Source organism: Gorilla gorilla, chromosome 9 (assembly GCF_029281585.2).
Source record: "Gorilla gorilla gorilla isolate KB3781 chromosome 9, NHGRI_mGorGor1-v2.1_pri, whole genome shotgun sequence".
NCBI classification, from domain to species: domain Eukaryota; kingdom Metazoa; phylum Chordata; class Mammalia; order Primates; family Hominidae; genus Gorilla; species Gorilla gorilla.
The window spans coordinates 40508861-40527323 of record NC_073233.2 but is presented as its reverse complement, the minus strand read 5'-3'; the positions used below and the strand labels follow the sequence as shown (position 1 = coordinate 40527323).

The window sequence follows — 18463 nt, the reverse complement described above, 5'->3', positions numbered from 1 at the left end:
TCTCGTGTCGGGCACACTGGGGGCTGTCCCAGTCCCACTCAGCTTTCTCGCCTACAGCCACCTTTCCGACCCTTCCCTTTTCTCCTCCCTCGTGAATTCTACTACAGGGCCAACTCTATATCATGGGGTCTGTGCAATTCTGTCCCCTCCTTAGTTCCTGAGAGAGGTTTCGGATTGGCATGGCTCACCTGTCGAGCCAAGCCACAGGTTGCCCACCTCAGCTCAGGTAGCTGTGCTGGCGTGGGGACAGTGGTGGTTCTAGAAGCAGAAGCTGTGGGCAGAGCAGCTCCCCATGCCAGCAGGGGCTCCAGCCACGTGCACTTACTCCCAGGTCCTCAGATCGCTGGCATGCGCAGGGTTTCATGGCACCCCTTCCAGGGAGTTAGCGTGACACCCTCGCTCCCCACTAGGTTGCAAGACCTCTGAGGGCAGGGATTGTGTCTGGCTGATTCACAGCCCTAGCCTATCACAAGGACTCAGCGAGTGGCTGTTACCCACTGGCCACCACATCCTGCCGCCTTTGCCTTATAAGAACCGGAGCAAAATCCCAACCTCAGTTCAGACTGGGCCTGCAGGGCTGTGCCCTGAGCTTGCCTGGATCCGTGCCTAGTTTTGCCCCAGTGAGCAGGCCCCCGCCTCCACGGCCTTGGCACTGGTGCAGGGAGTGACTGATTTCTGACTGCTGTATCTCCAGTGATGTCTGTCCTCCATGCCACAGTCCATGGGACTGAGAGGTCAGCCCGAACTCCACTCCTGGTCTCCAGGAGAAGGGCGGTTGGGCTCCCCTAGACTGCCATGCATGCTTGGAGGAAGGTTTGGTCTTCAGGAGCCTGGGAGGGCTGGAAGGTTGCTCCCTCCAGAGCAGCTGGTCAGGGAAGGTGGAACGGGAGCTGAAAGTCACCAGTTGGAGTAATGCAGGCCCCACCCCTGCCCCAAGGCAGAGCCAGGACCGGCTCATCTGGAACTGCCTGGTATCTGTTAACCCTGCCCCGTCTGTCCCCTGTCAAAGCCCGCCCTTGCTAGCATGGGGAGAGGCCCTCTGCTGTCCTAGACTGGGACTTCCTGCTTCAGCCCCACCACCTGCCTTCCTGGGGTACCTGCTGTACCTCTCCGACAAGAAGCCTAAGGGAAGCAAGCCCCTCTTCCCATTCTGTGGATGAGGAAGACTGAGGCTCTGGGAGTTGAAGTACCTGCTCGGGGTTACTCATTGGCCAGTGGCCAGCACTGACACCCTGCTCCTTCTGACTCCAACACGTGCTGCCACCCAGAGCCATGGTTTACCACAGATTGCGGGCAACATTTTCTGTGCTGCTCATCCACATGTGTTCTCAGAAAGGTGGCTGCAGTCAGTTCATGGGAAAGCATTTGAAAGACGGAAAAAGCTCAGAGGTCCTCACAGCTTAGGGGCTTGGTCTTGGACCACAATAATGGAGTTGAAGATTCTAGAAACTTTGAGCCCTGAGGATAACCTGGAGTTCTAAAGTTCCAGTTCCTCAGCTGCTGGGGTGAACCGTGTCTTGGTCACATACCTGGAGAGAAGCAAAGGCCCTGTCCCCCAAAGCACCCTGGCCCTTCCCAGGTGCTCCCTGCCACGCTGAGCAGTGCCCTCCTCCTCTGTGCCCCTGGCAGTTGCTGCTGGATGCTGGTGCCCATGTCGAGGGCTCGGCAGTGAACGGCGGCGAGGACAGCTATGCGGAGACGCCCCTGCAGCTGGCCTCTGCGGCAGGTAGGCACCTGCTACCCGGAGGCTCTGTCTACCCTTCCCTGCAGTGCCCCCCAGCCTGGCCAGGCATGTAGCTGGACGTGCAGGGGTCTCTTTAGCACACACAGGCCCCATGCAGGGGCCTTAAAACCCCTTCTCTGGGCCACTGGGGGCTTCCCCTGACCCCACCCATCAGTTTCTGTTGGGCTCAGCATCTGGCAGGACCCAGCAGGGCAGGGAGGCCCTTCCCTCTGGAGAACCAGGGAGGGGGAGCAGGGGCAGGGCACGGCCAGCCTTCTTCCTCTCCCTCCACTTCATCCACCAAATGCAGATGAGCGTGGAGTTTACTGACTTATTCCAGCACTCAGAGCTGCGAGAATCCCGCTCTCCCTTCCCTTTCGCCTCAGCTGCCCTGGCAGCTACTGTCTCAGTGTCCTCCGTGCTGCCCACCTTCTCTTTCAGGGAACTACGAGCTGGTCAGTTTGTTGCTGAGCCGAGGCGCCGACCCCCTCCTCAGCATGCTGGAGGCCCACGGCATGGGCTCCTCCCTCCACGAGGACATGAACTGCTTCAGCCACTCCGCTGCCCACGGCCACAGGTACCTGCCCGGGATTCCCACTCTGTGTGACATGAGGGCACTGAAATAAGCTCACAGGAGCCTCAGTTTCCCTGATGGGAGCAAAAGAGCTAGGCCCGGAGACCTTTCCCAAAACAGGGGGCCTGTGTGCTAGTAAACCAGAAACATGGGGGAGTTTAGCCCGCACAGGGCCCAGAGATGGGGGAGGCCCCACAGCTGATTCCTGGCAGACCTGGGACTGGAGCCTGGGCCTCCCGACACCCAGGGCAGACCGTCCCATTTCCCAGTGAGATGCCACTCTGCAGCTGCCAGAGCCCACTCAGGACCACATTGCTTCCCATGCCTGCTGGTGGTCCCCCAGTGCCCAAGTGGCCTTGGACGTCCAAACAGCATACGGCTCAGCTGTGCAGAGGCTTTTGGTGCAAAATTGCACCCTGCGCCAGGTGCAGATGGTAGAGCTTGCTTTGTGGGGACCAGGCCTGCCCAGGGGTGTGGCGGGACAGCAGCAGGCTGAAGTCAGGGACAGCATGGAGGGGCAAAGGGAGACCAGACAAGGGCTTATTACAGGGCAGAAACGGGGCTGGAAAAGCGGGGCTGGAAAAGCAGGGCTGGCAGGCAGGACACTTACTTCCAGTTCCCCGACACCATTCTTGCCACCAGCCTCATGTTCTGGCTGGGGTCCCCTCCCCTAGAATGCTTTTCTCTCCAGCTGTCTCCAGCTCACCCCCACATTCACCCACCCCAGCCACCCTCACCCTCCAGGCGCCATCTTTCACATCACCACCTCTAGGCCGCTCCACCCCACCCAGTGCCCGCATCCCCCATGGAGGCCTCTTCACCCTGTGTGGAGACTGCCTGCCCACTCATCGGCCTGTCACTCTGAGCACAGGACCCTTGGGACAGTCACCGTGGCTAGTTCACCTTCACATGCCAGCGCCTGGCCCAAACGGGGTGCTCTGTAAACTGCCTGAACTAGCAAGTCCACCCGTGAGGAGGAGCCCTTGGGAGGGACCTTGGGTCCTTGGAAGGGCACCTCCAGGCCATGGGCTTGGCAGGTATGAGGAGGATCTGCGGGGTAGCCGTGGAGCAGGTCAGCCCCCAGGAACCTTGCAGCACCACCCATGCTGCATCCATCCCAGAGCCCCAGGCCACAGGAGGTGACAGAATGAGCCTAGGTCTTGGAGCCAGAAGTCCTGGGTCTGTACCCCCACCTGGAGTGGCCTTGAGCAAGATGGATCCATCGCCTATGACGGTGATGTGTCTGGGATCTCACGAGGCTAAAAGCAGCAGCACGGGGGAGCGTCCTCCGTGGGGTCTAACATTCTGTGTCTTCATTCATAAATATGAATAAATTCTACGTGACATCCTTCTTCAGTTCATCCTTATCAACATGAAGGGACCAAATGAGTACTTACTGGGCTCTTCCTGTGTTTTAGACACTTTCACGTGCATAGTCAGCTGCTATTTAGAAAGACCTGCTGTGTTTCAGGCTCTGCATTTAAACCCTTTACATCAGCCTCACATGAGCCCCGGGAAAGTGTGATATAGTGACACCCTGTAATATATGCTAAAGCAGTCAGGGCTCAGAGAGGTAGAGTGACCTGGCTAAGGTCACACAGCCAGGATGGCAGAGCTCGCTCAGCCCTGAAGCCTATGGCTTCTCTGCAATACCGGGATGGTAGAAGGGTGGGTTCCCCTGCACCCTGCCCTGCCTCTCGGAGGTATATGGGGATTGGTGACCCTGGGACCCCTGGCCTGCCTGGAGGAGGAAGACCATGAAACTCCGAGCCCTCGGGTACCCCAGAGCAGCCCGTCGGGGCAGGAGGGCACTGGGGAACAGCTCAGGTGGGCACTGCCTGTGGGACTTCAGCCCTCACCTTCATTCATCCCTGGGCCTGCAGGAACGTCCTGAGGAAGCTCCTGACGCAGCCGCAGCAGGCTAAAGCGGACGTGCTGTCCCTGGAGGAGATCCTGGCCGAGGGTGTGGAGGAAAGTGATGCGTCGAGCCAGGGCAGCGGCAGCGAGGGGCCCGTGCGGCTGAGCCGGACCCGCACCAAGGCCCTACAGGAGGCCATGTACTACAGCGCTGAGCACGGCTACGTGGACATCACCATGGAGCTGAGGGCACTGGGTGAGGCCTTGCGGGCATGCACACCCATGTCCATGCATGCATATGGACACACACGGTCACTCCCTGCTGCTCTTCAGCAGGCCTGAGAGGGCCAGGGCCTGCAGGGACAGACAAGCCCCAGGGCGGCTGAGCACAGACTGGGTGGAGGCTGGGACCCCCCTACTACACAGCCAGTTCAGGAGGGGCCCTGGGCCTCAGACAGTGCTCAACAGTGCCACGTCTTGGGGTCATGGCCCAGTCCTCTGCCCTCGGGCCCTCCACCCTGCCTGGCTGGAGCTTTGCTGCCCCCTCCCCAGTCACAGCCCAGGGATGTCGAGCACTGGGAGCCTCTGAAGCCCCGGGACTCCACGCTGTGAGGCGGCAGTCCTGTCACTCGGCTGACCTTGCACTCCTTGGGTCTGCGAGTCTGTGGACTTTTGGTGTCCTCCAGGGAGGCTAGTCAGACAGACTTAGGTCAGGTCCTGTGTTAGCTGCATACCACGTCCTCTCTCCAAGCCTCAATTCCCACCTCTGTGGGTTTGGTGCTAATGATCCTTATCTAAGAATGGGGTGACATCACCTAAAGTACAAGGCACAGTGGCCGTGAGCACTTGGTGGATGATAGCACTGTCACTGTCATCACAAGGCCACAAACCCCCAGGGCTGGGCCAAGACAGCAGTGAGTCAGCCTCAGTGTTCTTCACTGTAAAACAGAGATGTCACTCCCACCTGCAGTCAATAACCCAAGGATACTAACACACCACACTACTGTCAATGTGTCGCTGGGGAATGCCATCAGTTCTTTAATCCACAGTGAGGTTGGGGTAAGAAGCTGTCTCTCTAATTACCAGGGACATGACTAGTTTATGTCATGAACTTCCCACAGCAATTTTAAGTTATAGCCCCACTGACACATGCTGAGGAACTGGTAAAACAATCATTATGTGCCCGGGGATGTGCAGCGGCTTTCCAGTGCTCTGTGTGCTGGAGAGCCCCTCGTGATAGGACCGGGTTCGTTTCGAGCTTCCATGCAGACAAGGAGGCCTGTGTGTCCTTGAGTGCCTGGCATATTCTCTGGCCATCCAAGCCCTCCTGGCCACCCCTCCACAACTAATGAGACCTCTCTAGCAAGTAATTCTTGAGCCCAATAAGCAACAAGGCTACTATGGGTGCTGGGCCCATACTTCCAAATCCCCAGGCTGGGCGGTCAACTTTCAGAGCTTGAGTTCCCTGCATTTGGGCCGAAGCCATTCCTCCACCTCATCTCATGAGAACCTGAAACTCCACTCTGACCTGCCAGCAAGACCTATTAGAATGAATTAAAGCTTTCATTCTATGGCCATCCTGAGAGGGCCACTCCATGCCCAGGAAGGGGGCAGGCGGGAGGGGGCGGGCGGGTTGCTCTGCAGACAGCGGGGACATCCCGAGAGAGTCTGCCCAGAAAAGGCTGTGGTCTGTGCCGGGAGCGCTTAGCTGTGGTGCGTGACTGCCTGCCCTTCCCTGCCTGGGCCAGGAGTCCCCTGGAAGCTGCACATCTGGATCGAGTCTCTGAGGACCTCGTTCTCGCAGTCGCGGTACTCGGTGGTGCAGAGCCTCCTGCGGGACTTCAGCTCCATCAAAGAGGAGGAGTACAACGAGGAGCTGGTGACCGAGGGCTTGCAGCTCATGTTCGACATCCTCAAGACCAGCAAAGTAAGTGTGGCCAGTGGCCGGTTCCCAAGCCCACGGCCCAGACTCAGACCACGGGACACACAGATGGACACACAGGCAGACACGCGGATAGACACAGGGACCCCCTCACCCAACGCACACACACTCACACGCCTGCCCTCAGCACCCAGGGACCCCTCCACCCAACACACACACACACACACACACACACACACACACACACACACGCCCGCCCCCAGCACCCAGGGCCCCCCCCACTCAACACACACACACACACACACACACACACACACACACGCGCACGCACTCGCCCCCAGCACCCAGGAACCCCCCCACCCAACACACACACACAGCACCCAGACTTAGACTTGCACTGCCTGGCTGTAGAGGACAGGGGCCATGGGCTGGAACCTGACCAAAAAAGCCATTTGGGCAATCACTGATGAAGGAACAGGCATCTCTTGCCAAGCCACATCCAGCAGGAACAAAAGATAGCGGCTGCACTAATCCTGGCCTGGACTTTTGAAATTAGCCTGACGTATCTGCATCTGTGAACAGCCAGCCACAGCGGGCAGCTCACAGGCCCTCTCTCTCCTCCCCACAGAACGACTCCGTCATCCAGCAACTGGCTGCCATCTTCACCCACTGCTATGGCAGCAGTCCCATCCCCAGCATCCCAGAGATCCGGAAGACCCTGCCGGCCAGGCTAGGTGAAGGCGCGCCCCCTGCGCCCTGCATCACCACACGTCCTCCCCCTCTTCCCTTTCCTGCTTCCTCCCCACTTTGTCATCTTTCTCCATTTCCAAGCGCCAAGGCCCCAGCCTCAGTTTCTCTGTTCCTCACCTCTGTGTCCCACCCCCAACCCCAGACACGCACCTCACAGCACACTCAAGCAACCCCCAGCAGGGGACTCCTCAGCCATATCCCTCTGTCTCCCCCCTTTTCACAGATCCACACTTTTTGAACAATAAGGAGATGTCAGATGTGACCTTCCTGGTGGAAGGAAAGCTGTTTTATGCACATAAAGTCCTGCTGGTGACAGCTTCTAACAGGTAGGCAGCCTCAGATAACAAACTCCCAGCCCAGGGGCACAGAAGCACCTTGTTTCAGATTCCAGGTGACAGAGAGTGACTCGCTGGGGCTGTACCCTGCAGCCTCTGCCCCTCAGACTGCGGTCACATCACAGCAGAGCCCCACTCGCCCCACAGCGGGATGAGACAGGGTGGACCCAGGGCAGCAGGAAAGGGGGGCTCTGAGGTGGTGTTCTTTCTGGCCTAGTTATTGCTTTTATTATTAGAAAACATAAATATCCTGGAATGAAGAGTCAGCATTCTGGCCACAGGCATCAGGTCGCTTGTAGGGTGGGTGGTGGGGACAGAATTGGGCTCAGCCCAGATGTCTTCCTAAGATGGTGTAAAATGGCACTTGCTGAAAATTATTTTAGGAGCACAGCAGTAATTTTTAAAATGCTCCGTCTTGTGGTAGCCGGTCAGGTGACAGATGGTGCCATCGCCACACAGTGGTGAAGTAAAAGGTTCAAAACCCACCTTGCTTTGTCTCCTTTGCTCCAGGTTCAAGACACTAATGACCAATAAATCAGAACAGGATGGTGACAGCAGCAAGACCATCGAGATCAGCGACATGAAGTACCACATTTTTCAGGTGTGTGGGTCTTGGTGCCGCCCTCTTCTCGGAGGGATGACCCTCCCCCAGGAGCCCACCTTGTGGGCAGCTGTGCATTGGTTGTCATTGTTCACTCTATTCCCAGTGCCTTCTGTATTTTGTTGAATGAATAGAGCATCCAGGTCTTTCCCTGTGCAGAGGTAGCCACCCGTTGTGGGGCTGCAGCTTCAGAGCCTGTCACACGGGTCCTGAGCTCTAACCGCTGGACAGGTGGTCTGGGCAGCCTGCAGACAGACGTGCAAGGACAGATACAAGCCACACAGCTGGGGTGTGAGTCCTTGTTATCAGGGTGGGCTCCCAGCCAATGGGCATTACTGAGAGCTTGTTGGAAATGTAGAGTCCCAGGCCCCACCCCAGCCCTCCCGCATCTTCACAAGTTCCCCAGGTGGCCATGTGCTCAGTGCAGTTTAGGAAGTGCTGGTGGAGGCTGCGTCACTTCTCCCAAGCATCAAACCCCGGCCACATTGGTCAAACACGTGGCCGTGAGGCGCACATCCTGACTGTAGATCAAAGTCAGGTCTTTCGGGCTTTAAGCTTTGCAGAACATACAAGGTTACATACTAGAAACTCCAGTCAGGGCAGACAAGGTCCAGAGGAAGAGACCTGGCTGGGATCTCAGCTGAACCCCAGTGAGAGGAGCTTTCTAGAAAGTAGCAACTGCAGGTCTCCAGGCTGTGTGGTGGGCTCAGGGCTGCAAGAGCTGACCCTTATGGGCTGGGACTGAGGCCAGGAGGCAGCTGGCAGGTGGGTCTAGGGCCTTGCCCTGCACAGGAGTGGTTTGTGATGTAATAGGAGAGATTGCAAACCCGAGTCTCACAGAAGCACGTGGGGCCACCTCTAAAATGGCTTTTTTTTTTTTTTTTTTTTTGACACGGAGTCTCACTGTCGCCCAGGCTGGAGTGCAGTGGCATGATCTCAGCTCACTGCAACCTCTGCTGCCCGGGTTCAAGTGATTCTCCTGCCTCAGCCTCATGAGTAGCTGGGATTACAGGCGCCTGCCACTGTGCCTGGCTAATTTTTGTATTTTTAGTAAAGACAGGGTTTCACCATCTTGGTCAGGCTGGTCTTGATCCACCTGCATCGGCCTCCCAGAGTGCTGGGATTACAGGCGTGAACCACCGCACCTGGCCTAAAATGGCTTTTTCTTTCTCATGCCCCTTCTAGTCACTTATCCCCATGCTTATGTAGCATTTAGACATTTTGGGGTGAATACCACAGCAAATAGGACAGAGACACTGCCCTCAAGGAGATAGGATTACGAAACAGTGTGATCGCTGTGGCAAGGGAAGCCCAGGGGGTTCTGGGGGCTGCAGAAGGTACATCTACACCAAACATGGGGCGATGAGGCATGCTTCCAGGGGGAGTGATAGGCTAATGTCTCAAGGGCTGGAGCAACTGTCAGTTACTCCAGAGCTCCAGGTAGACGGACTATCACACGCAAAGCCCCTGAAGCCAGAGTCCATGACATGTGCGGGAATTGCCCTCTGGTCTAGTCTGGGTAATTAAGAAGAATGTCCAGAAATTAGTCTGAAGCTGCCCCAGGGAACCATAGTGTGGAGGACTTGAACTTCAACCTGAGGACAGCTGGAAGCTCTAAAAGTTTTTTTTATATATATATTTTTTAAATTATAATATGTAAAATTACATATTATATATTATATATAAAATTATATATTATATATTATATATAAAATTATATATTATATATTATATATAAAATTATATGTATTTTTTAAAAATTATATATATATATATATATATTTTTTTTTAATTGAGATGGAGTCTCGCACTCTCGCCCAGGCTGGAGTGCAGTGGCACAATCTCGGCTCACTGCAAGCTCCTCCTCCTGGGTTCACGCCATTCTCCTGCCTCACCCTCCCGAGTAGCTGGGACTACAGGTGCCCACCACCACGCCCAGCTAATTTTTTGTATTTTTAATAGAGATGGGATTTACCATGTTAGCCAGGATGGTCTCTATCTTCTGACCTTGTGATCCGCCTGCCTCAGCCTCCCAAAGTGCTGGGATTACAGGCGTGAGCCACCGCGCCCAGCCTCTAAAAGGTTTTAAGCAGTAGGAGGAACTCACCATCACTAACACTTAGGCAGGCAGGGTTCTAAGTGTTTTGCTTGGTTTCCATTGAGGCCTCACAGCACAGTTCCAGGGAGGTGGGTATGTTATTATCCCCTCTTGGTAGAGGAGTCAGAGGCATGGAGAGGTTGAGTAACTTGCTCAAGGTCACATAGCTGGGAAGTGATCGAGACAGAATTCAAACCCAGGATGTGCAAAACAGCCAAGTTTGCATTTGCAGTGGTAAGAAGGGATGGAAGGGGGCATGGCCACCTCCAGGGGACCAGTTAGGGGCTGCTGAGGAATCCAACTGAGTGACAGTGGTGACCTGCATTGGCAGTGGCTGGGGGGATGGAGGGAAATGGACCAGGGAAGAGTGGATGGGACTTGGAACTTGGTAACTGATGGATGTGGGAGGAGGGGAGGCCCAGGGTCTGGCATAAGCCAGGTGGCATCTCCCCTTCCCTCTTTTCTCACCCCTTAATCCAACTCACTGGAGAATGGGCAGCTTTAGGAACATGTCCAGGTGAGTGGGAGCAGGAGGTGGAGTCATGCTCAGATCAGGCAGGAGGCAGGTCCTAGAGGGGCTACAGGGATCGCTGGAGACTGGGGAGCGCACGTGTGGCCATGGGTGACCACTGCCTGTAAGGGGACGTGTGCGGGCTCAGTCGCCTGTGCTTACCTGCCAGGCCAAGGGAGGGCATCTGTCACAGAACAGGCTCAGCAGCCCCTTGGCACCTCCCGGGGTTGCTGGGAGGGCAAATAGGGGACAGGCTTCAGGTCCACAGCACACACGTGCCTTCCCCTGGGCCTCTTGCCAAGTTCTGGCTGACTGTTCTAACTAGGCCCAGGGCACTGGCCTTGCCCAGTGGGTCTCCTGGATACAGAACTTTGCCATATCCAGGGCATCATTTCAGATGGGGCTTCCAGACCTCAGCTCCAACTTTCCGGGCTTCCCTGGAGGGGTCAGCCTGAAGCCATCAATCTGGGGTCAGGGCTCCCTAACAAAGCCTGCAAGTTTTCCAGCAGCCCCTAAATATCGCATTGACTCTCATGCAGGCGGGGTGGGGGTGTGTGGATCATTATTTTGTTTTCTGGAGGAGGAAACCGAGGCCCAAGGACATCTAGGCAGTACTGTTGGATACAGTGTGAGGCATACATTGTAATTAAAAATTTACTACTAGTCACATAAAAAATAAAGAGCAGGTGAAATTGATTTTAATATTTTTGAACTTACAGTATAGCCAAAATATTATTTCAACATGTAATCAATGTAAAAAGTTACTCACAGCTGGGCACGGTGGCTCACGCCTGTAATCCCAGCACTTTTGGAGGCCGAGGTGGGCGGATCACCTGAGGTTGGGAGTTCGAGACCAGCCTGACCAACATGTAGAAACCGTATCTCTACTAAAAATACAAAATTAGCTGGGTGTGGTGATGCATGCTGTGTAATCCCAGCTACTCGGGAGGCTGAGGCAGGAGGACCGCTCGAACCCGGGAGGTGGAGGTTGCGGTGAGCCGAGATTGCGCCACTGCACTCCAGCCTGGGCGACAAGAGCGAAACTCTGTCTCAAAAAAAAAAAAAAAGTTACTGAGCATATAGCCCAGAGGGCCCCAACCCTGCCCTTCCCACATGGTTTCTGCAGTATCAGCTTCCAAGTGGCCCACTCAGGACAGAAGGAAACCCTGCTGCCCTTCTACAGGTGGTCCTGTCTGGGGCCTTGCCTCAAGCAGCCTCTAGCCCCACAGGCTGCCTGGCTCCAGGAGGCACATGACCTGTATCCTGCTAGGGACTGCCAGGCTGTGCAAAATTCACCCACCTCTGCCTGCTGGCTGCCCAGCTCCCATAGCAAGGCTCCAGGTGAGCCATTCTGATCTGACTTCTGTGGCCTCATATGCATTCAAGTGGCCTCAGGGAGATCCATGTGCCACGGATGCCAAGACTGGGCCTTGCCAAAACCAAATCCTAAAATGCAGCAGGAGGTAGCCTTCCAGGCCAGGAAGGGAGCTGCAGCCTAAGGTGGCTGGTAGGCCTGGCCCTAGGGGCTGCCCTGAGGCCATCCCTTAGCAAAGAATCCCAACAGGAAGATCTGAGCTGCCTGCCTGGTGCTCTAACCCCAACCCTGTATGAGGGGCATTCCAGGCACTGCTCCTGCTGGTGCCTCACCTTACTGAGCACTCACTCAGTGCCCTGCATGGGGAAGGCAGAGGGACCCGGGCATGGCCTGCCCAAGGCACACACTATCTGGAGGGAGCAGACGGACACTTACTGTGCAATCATGAGCTCACCACCCAGGCTCCAGCAGGGGCTGCAGAAGGCCGTGGGAGCTTCCCAGACCTCTAGAGGTGGGGAGAGGCTGACATCTCCAGGGTGGGCCTTGGCCAACATCTCCTGATGCCTGAACAAGGCTGGCAGGCCTGTCTCCCCACTTCTCTCCCCACAGTTGGGCCTTCTCCTAGACCCTCTGGTGCCTCTGCAGCCTCAGGGCTGGTCTTGACAGAGCCTGACTGTGCCGGCTGGAGCCGTGTTTACTTACACACTTGCCAGCTCCTTGCTGGAGCCGTTTCTTCAGCCAGCCAGAAAGAATTGTTTTTCTTTTTCCAACTGGGAACCTCACTAGGCTCCAGCGTGATGGCAGAGTTTGTAACTGAAACCTCAGCAGAACTAAATCGTTCCCGGTCCTGGACCACCTCATCTGGGAGCCCAAGGTGGGGCTCAGCCTGTCGAGGGGAGCTCCGGGCCTCTGGGCCTGGGCTCTGCACTTTCTTTTTGAGGAAGCACACCTGAGACAGAGCCCAGATGGGACACTCACCTCCACATTGGAGTCCTTGTGCAAACAGGGGAAGGCAGGAGGCAGCGTCCTCCAACATCCCTTCAGAGACCCCCCCACTGCTACTCACTGTGTAGAATTTAGATCACACCAGCAATGAGCCACACGGGGCCAGGCATGATGCGAGAGCCCTGCTGCAGGCATCAGGGGAGCTGAAGGACTTGAGCCAAGTCATCTTCCTTCCCTGGGTCTCAGTTTCCCCAGCTGTGAATAGGAACTTCCCTCCTGGGCTCACGGTGTTCTCATGAGGATTGTAGGGAAAACATTCCAAGGAGAGAGCCTGTCATCCGGGCAGGGACTCAGGAGAGAGGGTCTTGGAGTTGGCTTCCCTGGGAAAACACAAGTCTCAGCCTGAGCAGGAGAGGGAGGGAGAGACAGAGCTGGGGACCTGCAGAGGGACAGGCCCCTGGAGGCGGCAGCTGGAGCAGTACCCTGTGGGGCCGGCAAGGACTTTCATGCCTCAGGTTCACGTGGCATTCACATGGGCCTCTTCCCACCACAGATGATGATGCAGTATCTGTACTACGGAGGAACAGAATCCATGGAGATCCCCACCGCTGACATCCTGGAGGTGAGACTCGGGAGAGGGGGAGGGGGCCTCGGCCAGGGTCCCCAGCGGCTCGGTCTCCCATTCACCCCCTTCAGAGGGAAGGTGGCTCTTCCTCTCCATCTGACAGGAAGAGCGGTTCCCAGAAAGAGGAACTGTGCACACCACTGAGCCCAGCCTCAGTGCGTGCCCCAGCGGGGATGGTTAGGCCCAGGAGTATCAGAAGGTAGTGGGGCCTGAGGGTGGAGGCAGCAGGGCACACGGCACTTGGGAGCTTTCTGTTCGGTGCTGTCTGGGCCACTGGTCTGGCCATGGGTCCCCAAGACCTGCTCTGCCTCCCTACCAGCTGCTGTCAGCTGCCAGCCTGTTCCAGCTGCATGCCCTGCAGAGGCACTGCGAGATCCTGTGCTCCCAGACCCTCAGCGTGGAGAGTGCCGTGAACACCTACAAATATGCCAAGGTGAGGGCCAAGGATGCCTGCTGGCCACCTCCCACCACATGCTCTGCTCCACGGGGGCCTCGGCCGTGTGGCTGCACTGGGGATGAGCTAGGAGATGCAGGTGACCAGGCTGCTTCTGAGGGCAGTGTAGAGGCTGAGGGAGGGTTAGCAACTCCCTGTGTTGCCTGGGGTCACTGCTGCCCACTGGCCATGTGGTAGCTTGGGAAGTGAGCTTTTGAGCCAGCTGCATCCTAGTTCACATTCCAGCTCTGCCACCTGGGCTGTGGTAGCTGGACAAATTGCTGAGCCTCTGAGTCAAATCAAAGCCATAGGTAATTACTTTTCTCCCCTACCTGTCTGTGCCTCCCCAGCTGTCCCATCTCAGCAATCAACATGGTCACTGCTCAGTTGCTCAGACTCAAAACTCAGGAATCACATTTGATTTGCAAAAACGCTCCCATATGCAAGCCACCCACCTCTGAAACACACCAGCGGTTTCTCCACTTCCCTTCATCTCCACTGCCCTCGCCTTGCCCTAAGCCACCACCATCACTCTCTTGGACAATGGCATCGGCCCAGCCTCCCTACTTCCTGGCTTTAGCCCTGCAATCCACAAGGTTCTTTCAAAAGTTCAAAAACCATGGCCAGGCACAGTGGCTCACACCTGTAATCCCAGTACTTTGGGAGGATGAGGCAGGAGGACCAGGAGTTTAGACCAGCCTGTGAAACATGGCAAGACCCTGCCTCTACAAACTAGCTGAGTGTGGTGGCATGCATCTGTGGTCCCAGTTGCTCAGGAGGCTGAGGCAGGAAGATCACTTGAGCCCAGGAGGTTGAGACTGTAGTGAGCTGTGATCATGCGCACTCCAGCTTGGGCAAGAGCAAGACTTTGTCTCAACACAACCCCCGCCCCCCAAAAAAGTACAAAGACTGTGTTACTGCCATACTTAATCCCACCAAAGGTTTTCCACCTGCTGCAGGCTAAATAATAGCCAGCCCTTATCATGCCTTCCAAGGCCCCCAAGGTCCTGCCCACATCTCCCCTCACTCTGCCATGCTTCCTTCTCAGCGTGCCCAGACCCCAGGACTTTTGTGACACTTCCCTTTTCCTGTAAAGCTCTTTCCCACCCTTCATCTTCATCAGCTGGTGTCCCCAGGCCTCCCCTGGCCTCTCACAAGCCATCCTGTCACGTTGGCTTTACCTCCTTCACAGTCTTCTGCAGTTACCTTGTCTTTGGTTCCTCAGATTCCGTCTGTCTCCCCCAAACTAGGACATCAGCAGCACTGCAGAGATCTTGACCTCAGAACTGAAAACCCAGAGCTGCCCCTTGATATGTGTTAAGTGAACATCTTTATCCAGCATTTACCATGTGCACAGTCACATGCCGGGCCTGGTGCTGAGCCCTGGACACCCAGTGGTGGACAGTCCCCGTTCCCCCCCTTAGGAAGGGAACTTCCAACCCAACAGGGATGACTGCCACTTAACAGGGCAGCATGACAGTATGACACAGGCAGGAAAATGACGGGGGCTGAACAGTTCAGATATAGCGGAGGTGGCCTCAGGATGCAGGGACAGGGAACGCCTACCCTGGCCAGAGTGGGGCTTAATCAGGGCCGTGGCCATGGGTAGGTAGTATTTGGGGGTGAGGGTGAGTGGGGCTGTACTAAGGCCATGGGCTTCACCCCTCCTCTCTCTGCCCTACAGATCCACAATGCCCCAGAACTGGCCCTGTTCTGTGAGGGTTTCTTCCTCAAGCACATGAAGGCCCTACTGGAGCAGGATGCCTTCCGGCAGCTCATCTACGGCCGCAGCAGCAAAGTGCAGGGCCTGGATCCACTGCAGGACCTGCAGAACACCCTGGCAGAGCGCGTGCACTCTGTCTACATCACCTCCCGGGTGTGAGGCAGGGGGCGGAGGCTGCCGAGGCCAGGGCCTGTGGAGGTGCCAGGGCCCACCATGTCGGGGTATGGTTGTAGGCCCTCTTGGAGCCAGGTTCACGGGGCTGTTTCCTCCTCCTTCCCCAGATGTCCCCCCTGTCACCGGGCAGCTCACCCTCATCTCCTCTGCCCTAGAGCTGTTTGTTCAATCACTGATGGGCAAAGGGGAGATGTAGCTAACTGGTGGCCCTCCTCCCCATCTCAGTTTGCAACTCAAGGGCAGCCATGCACTCCCCCTGGGTGTCGCTCTCCCCTCCTGCAGGTCAGCAGCTGATCCTGATCCACCTCCGCCCAAGCCCTCCAAGCTCTACTCACCCCTAGGGCCTCAGTAAACTCAGACCATCCCAACTGGGGCTCCTGGGGGTACAGGAATCCTGATGAATGTATAGAATGCATACTGCCTAGGCCCCCAGTCGTCTACAGTAATTCAAAAGCTGGTATTTTTCTTCCTAAATGTCACATAGCAAAGGCTGCCCAAATCCCCAAACTTGTTCTTCAAAGGTTTGACAGGCTTAATGTGGGCATCCAGTGGCCTGTGGACCCCCCCCTGCCACCACGACTGCTGCCACCCAGAGTCCCCCCATTGTCTTTGGTGCCTGGGCTTCCAGAGTCCCTCCCATCAGGACTACCAGCTTGCTCAGTTAGTAGCAGAGGGCAGTTCCCCAGCTTGATGGTTTCTGAGCTAAGTCTGGCATGGAGGGGCAAGGGGTAGGGGATGGGGTGCTGTGTAGGAATGGCCTCAGCTCTTGTTTTGCTGCTGGTTTTAGGGGCCAAAGTAAATGGGTGGATTCTGGAACCTCAGGCCTAGACTAGGTTGCCTTTGTGGGGGCGATGAAGCAGAGTCCCCTGGTCAAGTCTCTCGGCTCCTTTAATGTAGGATTGAGAGCTGGGCAAACATGTCCCACTGGGGACTGTGACTCTTGAAGATTAAAGGACAGGGCATTGATGGAAGGTAAGGGCTGGGAGAAGAGGCCTTTCTGCTGTGTCCCCTCACGGCCTTGCCCTCGAATTCTGCAGGCCCTGGGCTCCCCTGACACCTGTCATATTTATGGACCAGACACTGGGGCAGCATCAGGCACAGTCCTGTCTGGGTGCAACTTCTTCAGCTGTCTGGCCGCACCTTAAAAACTATTTATTCACCAAAAGCCCCAGGCATTTCAGAAGGTGTCACTCAGGTCACCCTGAAAAGCCCCCAGGAGCTTGCAATTCTGGAAAATATTTTGACTAGCTGCTTGGCTGGATGTACAAAGAAATAGGCATTATTTTATTGCTGTAATATTGTATGATACTTTAACTGTACAATAATGTCACTTACTGTAAATGTACTATGGTTTTATTAACAATAAACACTCATTAACAATGACCTTGACCTCACTGCTCCTGGTAGAGGGTTACTCAGAGTTCAGAACTGGGGAGGAGCCCCTTAGGACCAGGAAGAGATCCCAGAGCTAACTGTTACTCAGGTCTCCCGCCTCTCAGAGCCAAGACCCTACCAAAGCCATTGCTGTGGCCACCCAGCACTCGCCTCTCTCCAGAAACGAAGCCTGGATCCATTCCTCACCCGCCCACGCTCACATTTAGTTAAGCACATGTGTGCCACTGAGCTGGACAGACACCAAATGACTGAGGAATATGACACTATCGGGCTTTCCTGATCTCCACTCCCATCCCCTCCACGGCCCTTTATGTGGGAGCTATTTTGGGGGTTGTCTTCAGAGGCACATCCCCAAATGGCATAGCCCACCAAAGTGGCAGCAGGGCCTCCTTCACCCAGGCCCGACCTGGCCTGATTTGAGGGACCTATGCCTGGGTGACTGCTGCCCCCAGGCCCAGCTAAGCTAAGCTGGCTGTGCCACCACAAGGCCACTAGCAGAGGTAATGGAGGGAGATGGTGAGGCGCCGACTCAGGTCCAAGAGTGTACTGGGGCTATGGCTGTAGTTTTAGGTGCAAAGTTCAGGCACAAATATAAGTTTTTAAAACATTCCCTGCCAGTTAGCTGGGCATAGTGGTGCACATCTGTATTTCCAGCTGCTCAGGAGGCTGAGGTGGGAGGATCACAGAGCCCAGGAGTTCGAGGCTGCAGTGAGCTATGATCACCCCTGCACCTCAGCCTGGGCAACAAAGCAAGACTCTCTCTCAAAAAAAGGTCGCCTGCCTGCCTGCCTGAGGCAGGTATACAAATTCCTAAGGTCACTGAGAACCTGAACCAAAGTGGCTGTGGGTCAGTGACCGGCCGTGACTCAGGCGTTAGGGGAATGACATAAAGATCCCAGTCCCTGGCAAAGCCCAATTCCAGCAGGAGCTGCGCAGGGCAGCTCGAGGCCCAGCCTGGGGACCTGTGGCCGCACAGACCCATGGTGCCCTCTGGGGGCCACTGGGAGGGGACGCACTGCCCCACACCATCTTCCTGTGCAGTGGCCCAAGACGGTGGTGGAGCGGGCTGTCCGTCCCCAGCACTTGCCATTCAAAGTGGCTGCCCTTCATGGGTCTGTGTCCAGCATCCCCACAAGTTCCCCCATCCCTGCAGGACATGCCTTGGTCAGTACCCAGCCTAGAAAGCAAGATCTAGTTGCATTCTGGCTCCAGATGAGGGATCCACCATTTCCTCTCTTGAGAGGGTGAGTGGGGGGTTGAGAGAAAGTGGAGGTAGGAGGGAGGGAGCGGGCCCCTTGGAGCCTGTGGGTAGCAGGAATACATTTTTGAATAAACATTTAAAATTAAAACAATTACCAAAAAAAATCAGACATGCTTCCAAGGGGCTAGGACTCAAACAGAAATGATCACTTACCCAGGCAGCTGGACCTCCTAATTCGGGGCCACTGCTCACGGCCTGCCCTGCTCCGCCTGCTATGAGCAGCCACAGGCAGGCTTGGGGGAGTTACCTTCTTACTGGAGC

At 56.0% G+C, this 18463-nt stretch overlaps 1 protein-coding gene and 1 long non-coding RNA gene across 2 annotated transcripts in view; one reads left to right on the top strand and one right to left on the bottom strand.

Moving 5' to 3' along the window:
• The window catches only part of ABTB2 (ankyrin repeat and BTB domain containing 2), a 208253-nt gene extending 191324 nt beyond the window's left edge, over nt 1-16929 (top strand). The window contains exons 8-17 of the mRNA XM_004050922.4: nt 1630-1726; nt 2165-2300; nt 4181-4410; nt 5903-6081; nt 6665-6770; nt 7010-7112; nt 7632-7722; nt 13145-13213; nt 13536-13649; nt 15334-16929. Of these exons, the coding sequence (XP_004050970.3) occupies nt 1630-1726; nt 2165-2300; nt 4181-4410; nt 5903-6081; nt 6665-6770; nt 7010-7112; nt 7632-7722; nt 13145-13213; nt 13536-13649; nt 15334-15531 (1323 nt within the window). The 3' untranslated portion in view covers nt 15532-16929. The remainder of the gene's footprint in view (nt 1-1629; nt 1727-2164; nt 2301-4180; nt 4411-5902; nt 6082-6664; nt 6771-7009; nt 7113-7631; nt 7723-13144; nt 13214-13535; nt 13650-15333) is intronic.
• On the bottom strand, nt 7046-13148 carry LOC109028856 (uncharacterized). Its single transcript, XR_008669664.2, has 2 exons — nt 9830-13148; nt 7046-7967 (listed from the first exon to the last, which is right to left on the bottom strand). It is a non-coding gene; the product is annotated as an uncharacterized lncRNA (long non-coding RNA).
• Nucleotides 16930-18463: the final 1534 nt, after the last annotated feature.